General features: G+C 40.9%; 1 protein-coding gene across 5 annotated transcripts in view; it reads left to right on the top strand.

Annotated features, from left to right (window-relative positions):
* The window catches only part of marchf8 (membrane-associated ring finger (C3HC4) 8), a 98,505-nt gene that overhangs the window by 61,104 nt on the left and 16,287 nt on the right, over positions 1–21,114 (top strand). For all 5 annotated transcript variants that reach the window (XM_016678696.1, XM_016678699.1, XM_016678700.1 and 2 more), the window contains 4 exons: positions 7,809–7,888; positions 8,837–9,709; positions 16,628–16,808; positions 17,689–17,824. In XM_016678696.1, coding sequence (XP_016534182.1) covers positions 7,809–7,888; positions 8,837–9,709; positions 16,628–16,808; positions 17,689–17,824 — 1,270 coding nt within the window. The remainder of the gene's footprint in view (positions 1–7,808; positions 7,889–8,836; positions 9,710–16,627; positions 16,809–17,688; positions 17,825–21,114) is intronic.

Below are 21,114 nucleotides of genomic sequence, written 5' to 3' on the forward strand. Positions count from 1 at the left end.
CTTCATTACACTCGGAATGAAATATCTCAAGTGTGAATTTAGATTATTGTTGTTTACAGTTACTGAAAACCCCCAAAACGTTTGGCCTGTATAAAGTATTTCTAAAGACATAAATCTGTTTAAAATATGTTATGACATAATCACTCGTGTGTACGGCTGCTGACTTGTCGGCCATTAACACCCAAAACGAGGCGCATAAGCCACGAAAGGTTGTTGCTAAACAGAAATGTTGCACCAGAGTGTTATTCAAAAGTTAAGTGGAAGGAAATGGAATAAAAAATGTAATTGACTCAAGACTGAGTGTACATACTTGGCAGTAAATTGCCATACATCTCAGCATGCCAACATGTCTGCATTAAGTGTTTATTATTTTTAATGGCTAATGTTAAAAACTTGTGCAAAAATGCACTTTGAGTTCTTAATTTGCTGTAAGGCGTATTAATAGTAATCAACACTTGAAATATATCGCCCAATAGATCGCCCTCCGTATAATGAATATACACAATAAATGATCGTCACCTTTGTTTAAAAGAAAGAGTTTCTGTAATTTTGCCTTAGTCTTATTTCCATAAATGGATATAATAACATCCTCACTTTGAGGACTCCTGTTCACCAATTCAGACTGCGATTTCCTCGGCTTGTCCGTAAGCAGACACGTTGTCATTGAATGCCCTACCTACACCACCATTCCTTTGACAAATGTGTGTGTTAAATGAAGTGATAGACATGAAGTATTAAGAATGCGCTTAAGTTTGACAGCTTTAATTAATATCCAGCAGTTGTGCCGCCAGATGGTGTTTCCTTCTTCCCCCCTTCAGGGAAATGCGACTGACGGACAGGTTTTAAATCGGGATTAATTGTTCTCTGGATGGACGAGAGTGCTCATCTGTTTTTTTAGAAAAAAAAAAAAAAGAGCGAGTGTGCTCGATGGAGAAAAGGTTGGACTAAATTGAAAATCCAGACAAAGCAGTAACTGGATAAAAATTTTAGCAGATGACGCCAGCGGTCCAACTCGTTGCAGGATTATTATACATTTTTTGCAGCGGACTATCTTTTCAAAACCGCGTCTCCTCCAAGCTGCTTCAAATGAGAAAACGCAAGAGTAGAGAAGTGAGATTTTATTCATATATGCATTATATTTATAAATCTCCTCGCTCTCTGCTGTATTGGCAGGATGAGATGAAGGATTTTCATATTTTTGGCAGCGACTCAAATCTTCTCTTTGCAGCAAGAACACAAAATGTAGGCCAAGTTGATTTGTCTTGCAACACTGAATCACTGTGAAACACAGAACTGATTGTGTTCTGTTAAATCACACATGTGCCTTATTTTGAGGTGCCACAGATGCAAGTTTTCATAAATAGTCCTTGCTGAATTCCAGCCTCTTTACCTCATGAGCTGGAAATAGGGGCAGCTAAGTGTTGCTGAATTATCTCAAATGGCTCAGAATCAAACCAAATCACATTAGATCGTGTCAGATCAGCAAAAATAAAGAGAGAAAGGAACGCTCTTTTATCTAAATGTTGACCTACTTAACTGATATGTCTGTATAAATAACTACAGCTTCAGCCTGGGAGGAGTATTTCGTAACAGCTTGGCACCAACGGTCCACTTTAGAGCATCCGAGCGCTCGCACATACAAAGAATTTATTCATGCTGTCGACGCATCCTGCTCCATTTTTGTGTTGATGACCTAACGAGACGCTTGTGATCCCTCCGACGAGGGGCTGCTTGACATTTTCTGCGAAGTTTTGCTGCGGTAATGCGTCGAACCTGCAGATTTGCAGGCGTGTGCAAAACTACCAGAGGAATGCCTGTCAGGAGAAACATAAGAGGCTCGGAAAACGGGAAAACGTTTTAGCCAGAAGGTATGCTCTTTCACGAGGGTGATATTGCCTCCATTAATGGACTTGTCACTGTGGGGGTATAAAGGTGCTGTAGATGGGATGAAAATGGATTGTCATAAAGCCAATTACTGTCGCGTTATTTGCTCTATTCGTGTTTATAAAGGTAGTCGGAAAGAAAACGATCAGAAAATTGTGAAAGCGGTCAGATCTGAGTGCGTTCATACGTCCAGAAGCACCTCTGGAGCATTATCTGAGCACACGGTGTGGGCTGAAGATTGCCCACCGATTTGGCACGAGTTGATTTTCCACCCGGCGAGGTCAGAAGGCTTAGCTGGAGCCTTTTCTCTGTTTAGCACAGAGCCAGGAAACTGGCAATGCCTCCCACATGGTTTTGGGAACGAATTAAACTATTAACCGTCCTCATAAGCCCACAAAGCAGCCACTCAGGATTCATTGGACTGCCACTGACACTTGGCCACGCATCTGGAGAAGCTTTAAATTGAAGAGCCGCAGGTTTGCTCACAGAATAGGCTCGTTTGCATTAGCATTCTGCACAGCGTTGCCTTCCAGATCTCCACGAGGCTCTTTCTCTTCAGCTTGGGGTGGCGCTCTTACAGCAGGCACCATGTAAAGTAAATTGTTCCCCCACCCTCTGCAAATCAGTTTTATTTTCTCCACCGCACTTTCGGCTCTTATTTGATTTCTTTTCTGATCAGGAAGTTTTCGTTCCTCGGTGGAAAAAAGCCAGCTGTGCTGCGAAATTACTTTCGGAGGGTTATCAAAGAAAACAAGCCAAACCTTGGTGTAAAAAAAAAAAAAAAGGGTCTCCATCTATTCAACTAGTATTTACAACTGATTTCACCAATTTTAAAAAATGACAAATTGTGGTAGGTTTTTGATGCTGGCTCACATGTTGTGTTCAGTTCGAGTAGGAAATCAGAACTTTGATCTGAGTGGGGGAAACCAGAAGGACTTAGTCATTTTTGCGGCGCTTATTACAGGGAGAAACCACCAGCAGAACCTTGAATGTAAGGGACGCATCAATGACTCCGCTAAACACAGAAACACTGAGCCAGGTGGACTTTCTATTGCCAAGGAAAACTAAGGGTATATAAAGTTAATGCCCGAAAAACGCAGATCACACTCACAGACAAATAAATACTTTCTATCGAAGTAAAAGAGCAGGAAGAAAACCAGGCTAATGTATGAAATAATTGCAAATAATACACAGATGGAAAGTGCTATGTGGAAAATCGGTACACGCTGGCAATTTTATAAATTTTTAATAAGCTAAAGCATTCTCTCTTGTAATAGAGATCAAGCTGCCACAATTAAGCCTTGTCCAAATGTGCAGCAGTTTTTGCAGACCACACACACACACACACACACACACACACACGCACAGGACCTTTGGAGAGACAAAAACATAATTCGGTGTTAAGTGCCAAAGAAATAATTGGCCAATCAAACAAATCAGCCTTCGACACCGACTGCTGCTGTTAAGTTGTCCGGATTACATGCCTAAATGTCTCTCGTGTCTCGGTGGGAAAGGAAAATGTTAGTACATCACTTCAATTTTAAGAAGTGGTCCAGAAAATACACCTCAGCCTGGGCTCCTGTCTGCCGTCTGTGGAAAAGGTTGCAGCTGTCCCGTGATTGAGTTTCACCGAGACCTACCTCAGGTTGAGTGATTACACAGCCCTGGTGTGTAATCACTAGAGGCGGCTTCAATATTTTAACGTCTCCTCACTTCATCTCGGGTTTGAGCTGAAGGACTTTCCCACAATACACCAGAAATTATTGCCCGTCGCTCAGACCGCCGTGACGTTTCATTAATGCGTTTTTAGTCTGTGGCGCTGCACCTGTGATGTGACAACGCTTAAGCTATTTTGAGCCGCCAGATACAGTTTCTGGGCTCCACAGACGGTGAAAATGAAGATTTAAACACTCAATAAATGAACTGTTTACTCCGGTTTGCTTAATGTTTCAGCAGGGCCGTAATAAATTAGTTTTGCGACGAATCTGCACGAAGGTCAGAGATGGATGTTAATCCAGCCTAATCAGCTGCTGGCTGCGGCTTCAGGCCACACAGACCGTCGCTACGTCCTGCTGGTGGCCAGATGATATTTGTTTGGTTATTTTAACCCCCGGGGAAGCAGCGTTGTCAGCTTTTATCAGTGGCTGCTGAGGGGACCTGGAGTGTAGATAAACAGTTTTTAAAAACACAGATTAATGAAAAGAGATAAAAGTGATAGTGCTGAACGGCTGTCGGAGAGAGCAACTCTCCGACAAAGCCTTTTTTTTTTTTTTTCTGGCAATGTAATCTGGAAGAGCTAATGATTCTTCTTCCAAGCTTGCTTGATATCAAGGCTTATCAGTGGCTCTTATGTAAGCGTGCTGACAGGCAGGACTGGAGAGATAACTTCTGCCTCAGCTTTCTCCTTGAGGAAATCATCAATAGGACTTTTAAATGGCGTGATATGAAATTAATTTTGAGGAGGCCAAGTTCACCCTGATGCCTTTTGTAATATCTTTTTTTTTGCTTTTAATTCTGATTTTCATATCTTTATCACATTGGTTTTTTGAAGGTTTGTCATCCTTTGAATCCCATTAGGTTTTTGTTTTTAAAATGCGAGTAAACGTGGTTGCAGCTCGCTTCAAACAAAGAACGTAAAAATCGATCAGAAAGCTTCCCAGCATCGTTTTTTTTTTTTTTGAGAAACGAGGCAGGTGGTGACGTGTGGAGATTAAAAAGAAAATCGAGGAGGGAGATTAGAAAAATAAAAGTCATTGTTGGTTAGTGGACACGGTTTTATTAAAACACAGAATGTTTTGAGGTAAAACGGCATGTGGTGAGATGATGTTTTGTGTAAAAGCCTGGAGATTCAGGCAGATGGCAGGGAGTTAATCATTAAAATCTCGGGAATATTCTCGCCACCCTGTTGTCTGACTGTTTAGAGTCGCTGCTGGTTATTTATTGGCCAGCATGCACGACATTACTGAGTGAATGATTAAAAGGAGCAAAGCTTTGAAAAAATGATGAACCCCTCCAGTAGCTTTCTGCAATCATGACACCAAGGAATAACTTGGACAAATCTGTTTATCGGTGTGTTTTGGCATTTTGTATTTCTAAACAATGAAAAGTGTGAACATATTTTGCGAAGTGGAAGGAAAATAATGCTCAACTTTCCATATTTTTAGATTGTTGGTATTCAGCCCACATGATGCATTGTTTTGTAGAACCACCCGTTTCTATTTTTTGCAACTATTGCTGCAAGTGCTTCAGGCTATGTTTATCAGCTTTGCACATCATGAGTGTGAAATATTTGCCCCCTTTTTTGCAAAAAAGGCTCAGATTTTGTCAGGTTTTATTGACTGTATCCGTAAACATCCATCGTTGGCACTTGCCACAGCTTCTGGATTGTATTTTGATCTGGACTTTGGGTTATTCTGACATGATGCATTCTTACACAGGCTGAATGTTTATAGCTACTGCACTTTTATCAGTGCAGTAGCTATAAACTTGAAGGATTAAATCCACCCAAGTTTCCTGCAGCATCTTTTATTCTTCAGGAATTCCCTGTATTTTATTTTTTTCCTCTCCGAACAACTTCCACGCTCCTCAAAACATCATGACTTCATCGCGGGGTTTTGCATTCATGCTGATGTGAAGTTTTAGTTCTTTGTCACAGAAAGCACGTAGACCAAAGACGGATGTTTTGATCATTGCACATTTGTGATATGTTTCTTACATGGGTTTTGACAAACTGCACACAGGACTTGTAGTTTTTTTTTTTTTTTGCACCTGCACAGCATCTCCAACTGCAGTCATCATCGTAATATTAATGCATGCAATAGTACAAAAGGAATAAATAACTCAATTTCAATATTCAGCAATTATATTTTAATCTGTTTCTTTCCTAAAATTGCACAGACCTACTTTAATGATGTCGTCATTCTTGCCAGATTTTCATGAAGGCAAGATTTGTAGTGGTCGTCTGATAGTTGTGCGGTTAGTCAGTTGAAATGCAAGTTTGCATTTTCATATGCTGGAATAAACAGAGCTCCATGAAAAGGTTGAAATTTTGTTTTATAATTTAAATTGCTTTAAGCTTCTTCTCAACTTTCTCTCCATCCTCTCTGTGGTTTGTTTGTGCAATAATGTTCTCCAAACCCCTAAAGCCTTCAAAAAAGAAAAAAAAAAATCCTGGATTTATGAGATTAAATATCACGCAGCTGAACCGTGTGTAAATAAAAATCTATAAAATTCCAATAAATTTGTGGTTTTATTTAACTTGACAAAATGAGAATAAGCTCAATGGCTATGAATACTTTTACAACACACTGCAGTGTTTTTAATTGGCTAGCTTTTTAATGTGATCTTTACACCTAAAACGGTTAAATATTAAAGCAGGAGGAACAAACTGATTTTGGTGAAACGGTAACCTTGGAGGACAATTGGAGAAAACCGGAACAAAGAAAAGAGTTTGGCCTTTGGTGTGGAACTGAAAGCTTTTTTTTTTATTATTATAACTTTGTACCATATGCACACATGGATTACACGTGCTGAAGGGCGTAGCTGGGCATCGAGTTTTCTATTGACCCATGTTGGGTAATGAGCTATAAATTTTACTTTGGCAGGAAATGAAGTCGATGGGTAAATTAGTCTCATGTTGAAATTGTCTTTATATCAGATACTGAAACTCCGAGACCACGGATTGCACTTTATTTGTATCGATAAACACGCAAGTGTTTAATGCCGCTACTGTGTGAAACTGAAGTAAGAACTGGAAAAAAGAAGTGGCGAGGAGACCTATTCATGGTAATCATACACCTGTATGATAACACAAGTTTAAAAGATGTGCAAGTTGCATCGTTTCACTCCAAGACAAACACAGCTATGTGTGAACCACACAGTGATTTGTGTTAAAAAGAAATTTAATTGCCTCCTGTGTTAACTACTTCCAAATCGGGTGAATAATAGCGACGCTCTTGGCTCTGAAGTAGTTTGGTAATCATTACATTTTATTTTGTCACAAAAAACGTAACTATTCCTTTTCGGTAAAGAGCTAATAGAAGCTGCACAGAGCTTTGTAGAAGTATTCATTCCTCCTGAATTATGTTACAACTGTAATCTTTAATATATTTTGCTGCCATTTTATGTATTCTGTCTTGAACATAAAGTAGTACAGGCATGGTTTTCATATTTTTTTATTTATTTTTTTTTTTACAAATACAACCTGAAAATTATGCGCTGCATTGTATTTGGGCAAGTAAAATTAAGGCAAGTTATATAACGGTATTTCAGATGTTCACCGTGATGCACGCGTCTCTTTAAAGTTTTGACTCTGTCGGATTTAAATGTGAGTTTACATCACCCATTTGAAGTTTTATTTGTTAAAAGAAGTTGGGAAAACATTTCTGTGTGAGAATATTTTTACTTTACATCATTTTCAACAAGTATAAAAGCTTCAGGTCTGTCATTTAAACGTTCGTCCTACCTTCACCACCTGCAGCGTCGTCTTTCCTCAGCTCTGCATGCGTTCATTTCTCTCTGTCTCATCAGCATCTCTCCTCGTTTGTGCCTGTTTTTTTGTTTTTTTTCCACCTCCTCTGTTCTGTTCTCAGACAGAATATTTGTGCCACAACTTTAACCCAATAGATTAACTGTCAGTGTTGGGAATTTCCTCCTCCCCTCTCGTCTTTTTGCCCTCTGCTTCAGTATTCAACATGCTTTGATTCCTTCAGTAAAAAAAGAAAAACCAAATCGGTTTCAGAAGCCGACAACCTGATTGTCGTCAGCCCACAAGACAAACTACAGTCATCACTAGAAATATAACTGGGTGCGACGTGCTAGGTTATTTCAAGTTTGTGTAACAGTAGAGTGTTGATGCTCTCGTGATTTCATTTTCTGCCTTTAACAGCCCTTTTTCTTTTTCCCTGAATGTTTTTGTTCTCCAGGCGGGGAGCCCGACCTCAGTCAACGCCCCATGCAGTTTCTCAAGGACGTCCGTTTCCCCGTCCAGCCAGGACATCTGCAGGTACAAATGGCTTCAAATCTCTCTATTTACCCTTGGCAGGTGTTTATACCAGAGTGCCATAAATTGAACTGTCTGCAAACGTTACCGGTGAAGTTCCCCATCAGTGGGCGATGTTGGCTTTCCCTGTACTTTTACGCTATTTACCGTCACTGTGAGACTTCCTAGGATTGCTTGTAAAATGTATTTTATCAGATCATCAGTTGGATCGCAGTAAGTTTGAATATCATTGAAAATTTAATCTTGCTCAAAAGAATTGCATTTCTGGATTCATTACGCAGAGTAATTCTGTCAATTTCGATGATTGTGCTTTACAACCAAATAAAATTCAATGTTAGATTCTCTTCAAATTACAGTGTTGGGTTGTGAAGAAGCATCCTGTTCAGACTGCTGCTATATCCACTATATTAATGGAAAATTTAGTTGGGAAAAAAAAAAATCTGTGGTAGAAAAGGGAGTACATACCACAAGTATATTTGCAGCTTTGACAGGATTTTTATGCAAAGACCGTTTCAGACAGCTGGTGCATTGTTTGAGTTAAGCCAATTTTAACCAGAAACATTAGAAATGTTTTACCTGAGCTGAGGAGAAAATTGAATGTTGCTCAGTGGTCAGAGTCCCTTCTCTAGATCATCATTATTAAATAAAAGGTTGCATTCATTTCACAGAAGGATTTATTCTGCATATTACGAGTTTAGCTTGGTGAAGTGGTATGCTGAAGTAAATAAACTTTCGGATGATATTCCAGTTTTGAGATCAAACCTTGCATGTGTCAAAGCCAGCTAAAGTCAACCTCATCTTCCTTTTTTGTTGTTTCTCCATTTTAAAGCACATGATTGTCCTTTCCATTTCTCTTTTTTTGTCTTTTTCTCCACTTTCTAATCCCATTGTCTATCATATGATCCTCTTTGATAAACACACACACATGCACACAAACCTCCAACACTACAGCAGTCAGGATCAGGACACTCAGAAACAGACTGCGGTGGTCCTGTTGAACTCCAACGGTAAAACGTCTGATGGTCTTTCGGTGACCACCGTCTGCGCAGACTCCCCGCACGGCTCCAAGTGCGCCAAGCAGAGAGACTGGCTGTCCGTGCTGCGCCCCGCCTCCGTTGGCATTCGGCCTAAAAACTCTCTCAGGTTTTCTCTGTCTCTGAACGACGTGGGTCAGCGCGTGGACAACCTTTGTCGCGGGCTGCACTTCATAGATCGCACATGCTCGGAGGGAGAGCTGGATGTGAAGCCCGAGCACGCCCAGTGTCCCGACGGCAAGATGCTCGGAGACGACCCGGTCGCCACGTCCAAGAGGGAGAGCAGGGATGCTCCACTTTCAACCCGCACCACCCTCCACCTTGTCCCCTCCCTCACTAACAACCACAAATACATGTTGGGCAACTCATCCGGTCCTCCTCCTCCTCACCCCAGCAGTCTCCTCCAGCCTCTTTCCACTCCGGGCTCGAACTTCCTTCGTCTCCTCCTTCCCTTCTCCCGATCTTCCACCTCCGCCAGCCTGCAGTGCTCTGAGCTGGGAAGCTACGCCTCCCACCTCCACATCACCAAGTCCTGCAGCACGCTGCTAGAAGGCACAGAGTCAGGCTTCCTCTCACAAGGAGATGACGGCGTGTTCGAAGTGGAGCACAGTAGATCACCTTCCAAGGGAGCGAGCCAGACGACGACCCCGGAGACGCTCAGCGTGTCTGGGACTCTTCTAGCCCCGCTGTGCTATATGGACGAGGACTCGGACCTGGAATGCTGTTCGTCGCCTTTGACGGAGAAATCAGGGCCACTGTCACATTATTCTCTATCAGGGGACTGCTGCAGGTGGGTGATTGTCTGGATGGTCTACAGCCCTGAAACCCTCCATCGTACAGTTGATGTGGCGGTGCTCCCCAGAGACCCGTGGAGTAGTGGAGAGTTCCTCCTCCCGTAGTGTAATCACCCAGCCCAGCGGTGTCTGTCATCCAAAACTCTGCTCAGAGTCGAGCCGCGAATCAGAAGGACCCAGCGTAGCTTTTCAGTGTTAGTAAAAAGTATTTCCCTTCCTCTAGGTTTCTTTTGTTTTTTGCCTTTTTTTGATTTCAAAATTGTTGAAATCGTCTTCACCGTTGTCTCTTTTGTTAAATTCTTCATTCAGTGAAGTTAACCACTTTTTTTTTTTGGTTTAATTTCACTAGTCACATCCAGCCAGACCTGTAGAATCAACCATTCACTTAAATGGGTTCCTTTGCAGGAGTTCTCAACTCACCAGAATTACCATAAGAAGACATTAATGACTCATCTAGGAGGTCAGAAAAGGATAAAAACTAAATTTAAGGCATTGCAGACTTGATCTGATTCAGTTTTCAGCATTCAAGCGTAATAGTGATCAAGACGAGCACAAAATGTGCAAGTTCACCAGAAACATCTTGATAAATTTTAAAATATTTTGTGGACTGATTAGACTGAAGTGGCCAATTGTTTGGAAGGTGTGCTTTTTTTACATCTGGCATGAAAATAACAGCAATACAGCTAACATGACAGTTGTACAGTAATGCATCACAGCTTTAAGGAGCGTATGGCCATCAGTTCATGAGCTCAAGCACAGTATGGAGCATCACAATGACCCAAAGCACACCAGCAAATCCACCTCTGAATAGTTAAAAAAGAAGAAATTGAATAATTTGGCCTGCCATAGTCTGTGTTGGAGATTAAATCCAGTTGAGATTGGAAAACCAGCTAATTTTAGAAGTGGTTCCTTTTTCACTTAGGGCTTTATTTGGATAGTTTCTTTGTCATGAATGAAATCATAATACTTGGAAATCTTTGTATAACTTTTTTTATTATCTAAGTGTGACAAAACAAAAGAAAACTGTAAGGGAACAATTACTTTTTCACATCGCTGAACATGAACATCTCCTTCCCAACCACCATGATTATTTTGTGTGTAGAACAAGACATTGGTTGTGTTGTCATTTCATTCCATTTATTTTCACTACACTGTTTTCTCAAGACTCTTCCATGTATTTTTCCCCCCAGGTCTGCTGCCAAGCTGTTTTTTTTTTTTTAAAGAGTTTTTCATTTAGACTAGATCGATGGTGGGTTAAAGTGTCTCTATAGTCTCAAGGAAGATGTGATTGATTTCACAAAGACATTTGGAGTTGAGAATGAGGGCTGGTGGGAACGCTCAGGGCAGCAGGTCAGTCCTGAAAATGTAATGGTTCTGACGTGGAGCGTGTTTCTGTGGTAAGAAGTGGACAATAGGTCTATTTAACACAGGTCTTGGTTCACAAGGCCGGTTGTGTGCAGCCTTACAGGGAATGATTTGATTGAAGATCAGGGCATGGCTGCATGAACCCTGTTGATCAGCCTCGGTAGCAGTAGATAATGATTAGTGGCCGAAAGCCCGACACCGAGCCCCTCTGGGTTACACCATCCGTTTGTCGATACGGTGACAGTTCACTGGACCGAAGAGATTTACGTCTTTAGCTCAGACAGACAACAATTATGTCTTTGTTGCCTCCCTCAGCTGCGTTCCTGTACCTGTGCTGCTCTTACTTCATTACGCGAAGGGAGAAAAGCAACATGAGCTTAGATGTGGGCAGACACAGGTCAGAGATCAACAGAGATTATGGGCTTCAAATAGGCTGCGTAGCCTCTGACTGTACTCACGTGTGCAAACGCAAACACCCTGTGCCAGCCACTCTGTCAGGTGGCCTGGAGCGTGAGCCAAGACCTGAGTTCACCTGAGGAAGTACGCAAACTTGTTTTTCCCCTTTAATCATTAGCCAGGCCTTGATTAACAACACATTGCAGCGTTGGGAAAGCTCATAAGGGTTGTTCCGCATCTTGCCAGACGACTAAAAACGCATCAGAGATCTTTTCAGTAATCTTCCCGCTAACATTTAAAAACGATTCACGTTGACTTTATTTTATATTTTATCAGGCTTTTAGTGGAAAACGGTACACTGCTTATAAAGAATAAAATGGTGTTTCTTCTAAGTGCATTATTTTATTGGCGTTACATCTTCAGTCAGTCAATTCAGTCACTCAGTATTGAGCATGAAAATATGTTTTCTCTTTTAGACCCTATTTGCAAATATAGACTTGGCCCAACAGTTGTCAGCAATAAATAACCATCAAATATTCAGAAATTAAGCGGTGAAGTGGATTTCTGTTTAAAAGCACAGCTATTATATTAACTCAGTTGAATATGTATTTTAGTTGATGGATATATGCGACTGACCTACACATATACTCCTACATCATTGGTCCCCACAGTTTGCTAATTTGCAGTGTGAAGCTCTTTATACCTATTAACTGCATACGGTGGAAAACAATTAATCCGTTAAAAAAGAACAAAACCCAGATTTTAAATTTTAGCATCCAAGTTTAGCTATTTGATTTGTGTGTTAGTATGCACGTTGTACGCTCAAAGCTCAACACCTCAAAATCCTGAACGACAAAAAAAAGTCTTTCTCGGTTGCAAACCAAATTTCAAAACGCACTTGATGATGCGAGCAGGAGAGAGGGCAGGATTTTAAAGCGCCGTGATAGAAACTGCAGCTCAGACATTTTTGAATACCTCTGGAGAAAAGTATGAGGAAGCCGAGTGAGGTTCCAAACAGGAAAAAAGCGAATGCCTCAGCGGGGGAACGTACTGTACTCTCACAGGGCTTGTTTCCATCTCGCCTCGTACTCCTTGTGATCTCTCCGATTCTGTTTTGCTTCTCACATTTTCATGTTGACATACTTTGGTGTCGCCTCTAATGTAGTAAAATGACTGTGAAGGAAGGTGTGCTGTGGCTACCCGAGTGATGCAAATTAAATTTCAACTTCCCCTGCTAAATGTTTCTGGAATGAACTGCTGGTGGCAAAAAAAAAAAAATGTTTTCGACTTTGTTGCAGGTTTTCCAAACTGGTTATGCTGGTGTACGTCGCCTTGATTGACAAAGCAAGAATTGTTGATTTTTATCTTTAATGGTGTCAACATGTTTGCTGCTAGCACACAGCCTTGCATTCCTGAGCAGAAATATGTTTCTCTTTATTTTCTGAGCTCTTACACTTAAAGTGGAGGTGTACAGATTTCATTGGGATTTTTTTCCCTCCTACGTAAAAAAAATAAATAAATAAAAATCTCTATCATAATAACAATTCCTCATCTGTTCATGTCAAACAACACCAATTCTTCACACAAGCACCAACATGGTCCATTTCCCTGAGCTGATTTTTTTTTTCCCCCTTTACTTCAATAGGAAATACAGTATGCGTAGGATGAGTCTGTAGTTCATCATCTTATCTGTGGAGAATGTAAACAAAGCGGCCTACCCATGAGCATAAAAAAGGCCTCCGCTGGAGATGCTAATTGCACCTCCTCTCCGCTTTAATCCGTTGCTCCTTCCACCTCCTCCTCTGTGGTAAATGACCTATTTTTATCCGCCTTTGTTCACTTTCTTTTAATCTTGTGGCACTTTGGCCAGATCAGGCCGGGCTGCAAATAAGCATCGTCCTGCTTGCTCTCTTCGCTTTCCAGCATGTGTAGGCGCATGTGCTTCTTATCCTCTCCCGAACTGCGTGATAAAAGGCGATCCCATCTGAATGCCGCGCTCCCGCTGCAATCTCCACCTTCGCCGTTTGTTTGCTCCTTGCTCTGCAGAGAGGTGTCCCGCGGCTCCCTGCCGCAGCACGCAGAGACGTCGACGCTCCCTCATACATATAACTCGGAGGAAAACGAGGGCTCGGGAAATTGACTGATTTGTCTTGTGGGCGTTTGTTTTTGATCCGTTTATCAATGAGGCCTCTGTGGACACGCGGGGCTTGTTCTCCATTAGAGCGGCATTTAGCTTCTTCTGTTTCCTTTGAGATGTGTGACCGTCTTGCTGGCCAGCAGCTGGTCCGTGTCACAGCATTCGCAGATCTTATCGATTTTTCTGCCGTCTCATCTTTGAAATGCTTAGGAAAATGGTTTGACGGAGATTATACGCTGCATTGGTGAATCGTTTTCCATCCTTTCGACTGTTTATTGATAGTTGAAGCATTTTCAGACCCCGACTCGCATTCGGACGAGTGCGTCACCTCTACAATCTTATCGGTCTGTGTCATCGGTACACACACACACACACACACAACACTGAAGTGAAAGAATTAAGAATGCCTCTTTAATTATGGATGACTAATCCCTGAACCCTGTCCTCAGTAGTCTGGATTTTGGACTTGGAAAAACGTCAGTCTTGATCGTCTGGATCTACAAAGCTCAGGAAACGTCTACAAAGACAAAATTGTTGATACCTTTAAATAGAAAAACCCATAAAATGTCACTGAAATAAGTATTTGTATATATAGATTTTAAAATTTGAGAATCAACACTGAAAATCCAGTGTTGCTTTTGAATCGTGACTCAAAAGAATATCATTAAAAGCTAATGAATTTGGCTTGGACAAAAGTGATGGTCGCCTTAACATTCTGTCCCACAACCCCTTAAAGCCATCATTACTGTTATCAACATACATCCCAGATGATCTGGACGCGTCGGTCTGGCGTTAAAATGTCACCGAACCACTTCACGTGCAGATAACGCCATGCAAATTCCTGGGTTGTCAGATTAGAAATCAGCAGGGCCGCTGGTGTTCCTGTAGCATCGCAGATGCTTTCTGTCCTTTAATTGCATTGCTGTTAAGATATAAACATGCATGAGTTTCATCTGAGTCACAACTTTATGAAGTTATGTCAGCCACAGACTTTTATAATCTTAAATTGGTTACGTAACGGATGTGAAAATACAACGAGATATTAACCCATAACACAGCAGGACATAAATGCATTAAAAGCTGCACAGATGTGACTTGGCATTCCAGAGGCTTTGTGCTTTGAAAGAGTAATTATATAATGAGCAGACTGCAGCAGGTCCAGTCGGGTCCAGAACGACAGTTAAAAAAAAAAAATATCTGAGAGAAAGTCATCGACTCATCCGTTCCCCCACCGCCTCCAACATCCACGGATCAATAAATCACAACTGTTTAAAAAAAAATAAATTATCGCTGATGATAAAGAGGGTTTTTATCTCAAAGATTCCTTCAAAGAGTATTTCATTTCAGATAGCTGCTTAGCGGCACTCGTTTTGACAACTGCTGTTTCTCCTTGATTTGTATCCCCCCCACCTCCACACACACTCATCCAGGTAAGGCCCCTTTGAATGCATCTCATTGTTCAAAGTGGCAAAGCAGTGCAGACACAACTGGCTCTGGAGGAAACATTCCTTAATGCAGCTTTGCGTGCGTTTGCATCTGAATTTAACACTATCCACAGACATGTTGGCACCAGATATAAACTGAGCCCGACTGTGTGTCCGGGTCCTGTGTGTTTTGGTCATTTTACTGTAGAAGGAAACAAGACGTGTGATTGAGCTTTCAGACAGTAGGCAGCACATTTTGCTCCAGAATACCTCGATGGTCTTGAGAGCTTATTGTCCCCTCCACAAATTCAACCTGAAGCCTGCTTCATGTTTCACTCTAGGGCCATTCGGTGAAGATGGAGCTGTGATTGGTCAAAAACCTCCAGCTTTGTCTGATGTATCCAGAGGACAGTATCCTAAAAGCTTTTTCACCAGCCATCATGCGTTTTGGCCAATTACAGCATTTTTCCTTTCTGATTTGCCATCCAGACTGTTGTGCCCCTTTTTGTGTCCATTAAGTCCACTTTGGCTTAAACTAAAAAAAGATGCAATATGACGCTAATTAACTTTGATCCTGGAGTTTCTCTCTGATCTCTTGTTATTGCCTCTCTTCTTACCATTATTATTCTTCTTAATTTCTTCAATTTGCCATCAATTTTCCTCTTGCGTCCATGCAGGTACTTTGCTCAGCCGTAGTCACAGGAACATGTAGCTGTGTAGAGATCTTCTTACATCCTTCAACAAACTAGTCAATAATTTGGTTTCTCAGCTCCTGAGACGGCGCTCTCCTTGGCTTTCTGCGGCCCATCATGTTCAGTGTGCTACAAACTAAAATGACAGACTACACAAACAAATAGACTGACTGACTGGTATCAAGATTTAGTTTTTTATGCCCTATACCTACTCAGTTTTGTGGGTTTTTTGGGTTGTTGTTTTTTTTGAGCAACAAAGATAAAAAAAAAAAAATTAGGTTTCAAAATAACAAGCTGTCAAATCGGTTTCTAAATGCTTCATAGCACTGGGTAAAAACATTGTACATGGTGAAATTTTGATATAAATGTAAAAAAAATACAAATATTGGGTTTGAGACACAGAATTGATGTAAATCATAAATATGCGTTATATTTCAGATGTAGTGCAGATTAAGGAATATTCACTGAAAGTGTTTTCTAAATCAAACAAGTCTTCCTTGTTTAATCTTATTCATATGAGACATGCATTTGCTTCAGTGGGTTTTGTGAAGGTATAATTGATGATGATGATTATTATTATTATTTTTTTAATAAGTTGAGGGAAAAGTGTTTTTAGACTTCTTTCAGCCATCTGCCCAGCAGTGTGATTCAACAGGTATTGGATTGGCAGTGCTGCATCAGTCAATTCATCCAGAAAAAAACTCCAGTCACTCCAACAACTTCTCAGACATGTTTAAAAAAAAATAAAAAATTGAATTGTGAAAGTTGTAGCCACCTATGTTTCGATGGCACTCTGCACACTCGAATCTACCTTTCGATTCCTTCTTGCTCTCTGCCTTCTTTTTGCCAGTCGACTTTCTTCCGGTTATGCGTTGACCGTATATGTTTGGTTTCTCACAGGATTTGTCACTGTGAAGGCGATGACGAGAGTCCTCTGATCACACCGTGCCACTGCACAGGGAGTCTGCGCTTCGTCCACCAGAGCTGTCTGCAGCAGTGGATCAAGAGCTCAGACACCCGCTGCTGTGAGCTCTGCAAATATGAGTTCATCATGGAGACGAAGCTCAAGCCACTGCGCAAGGTGCGACTGACTGTGTTTGCATTGATTTAAGGACGAGCCAACGGAACCTCGCTCCATTTCTTTGATAAATTCACTCAGGGTTTTGTTCTGGCTCCATTTCCAAATGTTCTTACTAATTTGGCAAGCCGCGAAGCTGAAAAACCGTCTCCAATCTGTCGCACAGATAACACAACCATGACTGTGTGCTTTGAAGCAGGGCACTGTAAGGGAGGAAGATGATTCATTTGAAATGGCTTAGAGGAAGCGTACATCTTTGAGAGGTTGTTATCAATTGCTGTGGTCTGAAGATAGCCGGACACTCTAATTAAAATTCTTCCACCCCTCATTAACTGCACAAAAGGCCTTAAACAAATGCTGCTCTTCTAATAGCTCCTCAACCCCATGGGTGAATGTTGACGTCTTTCACACATGAGCGTGCAGAGGAGATCACGATGAAATGGGGATGATGGTCACGGCGTGAGGTGTCTTTTAACTGAGGATTTAGGTCGTGCTGCGACACGCTTTTAATGAAACCCACCCTGCAATTGGACAATTTCATGACTGGAGTAATGGATTTGGGCGTTTTCAAAAAGCACAGCAGTTATTTACAGTAATAATCTGATAGCACTTACGTTTTTTTTTGTTTGTTTAATTGCTGGGCTCTTTTCCAGCATTGTTAACAGAGCTGCCTGGCAAACAGCTGGCTGCTCCCCAGTGCGCTGGGTTGCAACTTGCCACTTCTCTTTCTTCGTCTTATTAACCTCGCCAAGAAATGCCGTGTAGCTCAGGTCTTCCCCTCAGCAGCTGAACGTTTTACTTCCGGTATTTCATCGCCAAAAAGTGCCAAGTTTAAACGACTGCCTCTGCTTTCTGTCTGCATGTTGTTTCCCCTCTGCTGCAGTGGGAGAAACTTCAGATGACGGCGAGCGAGAGAAGGAAGATCATGTGCTCGGTCACCTTCCACGTCATCGCAATCACCTGCGTGGTTTGGTCGCTCTACGTCCTTATCGACAGAACAGCAGAGGAAATTAAAACTGGTCAGCAGAGTTGCAGATACACACACACACACACACACACACACACACACACACACACACACTAAAGACTTACCATAATCTTTGATAAATGTCTGTGTTAGACCATGCATTGTGTTGAATGAACCATTCAGTAGCGATTTTCCATAATCTACAAATCACTCACTCGTGCATTTACAAGACTAAAGATGGCATGAAAGTCTCCCTTGTGGTCAGAGTCGTGTGTAATTCGTGTGCAGAATCACAGCAGAGATGGAGATCTTTTTAGTGGCGATTGAAAACACGTTTATTCATGTTTGCTTTGAGGCTCGTGAAGGGGGGAAAAAAAATGCTCATCTGTTTAGGCAGGGCAGTTCATTGTGAGCTGGTGTGAAAGGAAGAAACTGAGTCAGCAAAAGCATCCTCACAAGGACAAATGTGGCATGACTTGTGAGCATGTGGTTCTGAGCATTCATTATACACCGTCTGTGTGTGCCAGGGAAAATTACATCTGTCGTCGTGACACATGCATGTACATTACCAAAGCTGAACAAAGCAGCTGACCAACTATTCAGCATGCAACGAATGTAGTAATTTACCTGGGAGGGGGGGGGATGCGTGTCATTTTGATAGCTGCTGCTGTTAGCTTTAGCTTAGCACTGGATGAAATCTGGCAACAGACAGCATCTGTAAATAAAAAGAAATTGACTTATCTTTTAAATAGATATTTCTTACGGACATCGTTTTATCTAACATTTGCTTTTGGATGATACTGTCTAAACTAGTTGAGTGAAAAATAGTTTTGCCTTATTTATTTTTGCCCCATAGTAACCACTTACCTCACCAAAATAGTATCAAAAAATGAAGGGACTTTACTGTTGTTTAAAACTTAAGAAAATAAACAAGTTGATTGAAGAAGTTGGTTGAAGCCCCTTTTGCATTTTTCTTTACCTGCTTACCAAACAAGTGAAAAATGTATCTGTCAATTTTGATGACTAACATTAGCTGCAAATTGGCGTAACATGGAGCAGTTGAAATTGAATTAACTCATTAAAATTTGCCACAATTAAAATGAATGTCTAATTAACTTAGCACATGTCAGTAAGTGTAAAGTAGGCTTTTACAGTAGTAAAGAGGGCNAATAACTCAATTTCAATATTCAGCAATTATATTTTAATCTGTTTCTTTCCTAAAATTGCGCAGACCTACTTTAATGATGTCGTCATTCTTGCCAGATTTTCATGAAGGCAAGATTTGTAGTGGTCGTCTGATAGTTGTGCGGTTAGTCAGTTGAAATGCAAGTTTGCATTTTCATATGCTGGAATAAACAGAGCTCCATGAAAAGGTTGAAATTTTGTTTTATAATTTAAATTGCTTTAAGCTTCTTCTCAACTTTCTCTCCATCCTCTCTGTGGTTTGTTTGTGCAATAATGTTCTCCAAACCCCTAAAGCCTTCAAAAAAGAAAAAAAAAAATCCTGGATTTATGAGATTAAATATCACGCAGCTGAACCGTGTGTAAATAAAAATCTATAAAATTCCAATAAATTTGTGGTTTTATTTAACTTGACAAAATGAGAGTAAGCTCAATGGCTATGAATACTTTTACAACACACTGCAGTGTTTTTAATTGGCTAGCTTTTTAATGTGATCTTTACACCTAAAACGGTTAAATATTAAAGCAGGAGGAACAAACTGATTTTGGTGAAACGGTAACCTTGGAGGACAATTGGAGAAAACCGGAACAAAGAAAAGAGTTTGGCCTTTGGTGTGGAACTGAAAGCTTTTTTTTTTATTATTATAACTTTGTACCATATGCACACATGGATTACACGTGCTGAAGGGCGTAGCTGGGCATCGAGTTTTCTATTGACCCATGTTGGGTAATGAGCTATAAATTTTACTTTGGCAGGAAATGAAGTCGATGGGTAAATTAGTCTCATGTTGAAATTGTCTTTATATCAGATACTGAAACTCCGAGACCACGGATTGCACTTTATTTGTATCAATAAACACGCAAGTGTTTAATGCCGCTACTGTGTGAAACTGAAGTAAGAACTGGAAAAAAGAAGTGGCGAGGAGACCTATTCATGGTAATCATACACCTGTATGATAACACAAGTTTAAAAGATGTGCAAGTTGCATCGTTTCACTCCAAGACAAACACAGCTATGTGTGAACCACACAGTGATTTGTGTTAAAAAGAAATTTAATTGCCTCCTGTGTTAACTACTTCCAAATCGGGTGAATAATAGCGACGCTCTTGGCTCTGAAGTAGTTTGGTAATCATTACATTTTATTTTGTCACAAAAAACGTAACTATTCCTTTTCGGTAAAGAGCTAATAGAAGCTGCACAGAGCTTTGTAGAAGTATTCATTCCTCCTGAATTATGTTACAACTGTAATCTTTAATATATTTTGCTGCCATTTTATGTATTCTGTCTTGAACATAAAGTAGTACAGGCATGGTTTTCATATTTTTTTATTTATTTTTTTTTTTACAAATACAACCTGAAAATTATGCGCTGCATTGTATTTGGGCAAGTAAAATTAAGGCAAGTTATATAACGGTGTTTCAGATGTTCACCGTGATGCACGCGTCTCTTTAAAGTTTTGACTCTGTCGGATTTAAATGTGAGTTTACATCACCCATTTGAAGTTTTATTTGTTAAAAGAAGTTGGGAAAACATTTCTGTGTGAGAATATTTTTACTTTACATCATTTTCAACAAGTATAAAAGCTTCAGGTCTGTCATTTAAACGTTCGTCCTACCTTCACCACCTGCAGCGTCGTCTTTCCTCAGCTCTGCATGCGTTCATTTCTCTCTGTCTCATCAGCATCTCTCCTCGTTTGTGCCTGTTTTTTTGTTTTTTTTCCACCTCCTCTGTTCTGTTCTCAGACAGAATATTTGTGCCACAACTTTAACCCAATAGATTAACTGTCAGTGTTGGGAATTTCCTCCTCCCCTCTCGTCTTTTTGCCCTCTGCTTCAGTATTCAACATGCTTTGATTCCTTCAGTAAAAAAAGAAAAACCAAATCGGTTTCAGAAGCCGACAACCTGATTGTCGTCAGCCCACAAGACAAACTACAGTCATCACTAGAAATATAACTGGGTGCGACGTGCTAGGTTATTTCAAGTTTGTGTAACAGTAGAGTGTTGATGCTCTCGTGATTTCATTTTCTGCCTTTAACAGCCCTTTTTCTTTTTCCCTGAATGTTTTTGTTCTCCAGGCGGGGAGCCCGACCTCAGTCAACGCCCCATGCAGTTTCTCAAGGACGTCCGTTTCCCCGTCCAGCCAGGACATCTGCAGGTAC

Source organism: Poecilia formosa, unplaced genomic scaffold (assembly GCF_000485575.1).
Source record: "Poecilia formosa unplaced genomic scaffold, Poecilia_formosa-5.1.2 Scaffold188, whole genome shotgun sequence".
NCBI lineage: Eukaryota > Metazoa > Chordata > Actinopteri > Cyprinodontiformes > Poeciliidae > Poecilia > Poecilia formosa.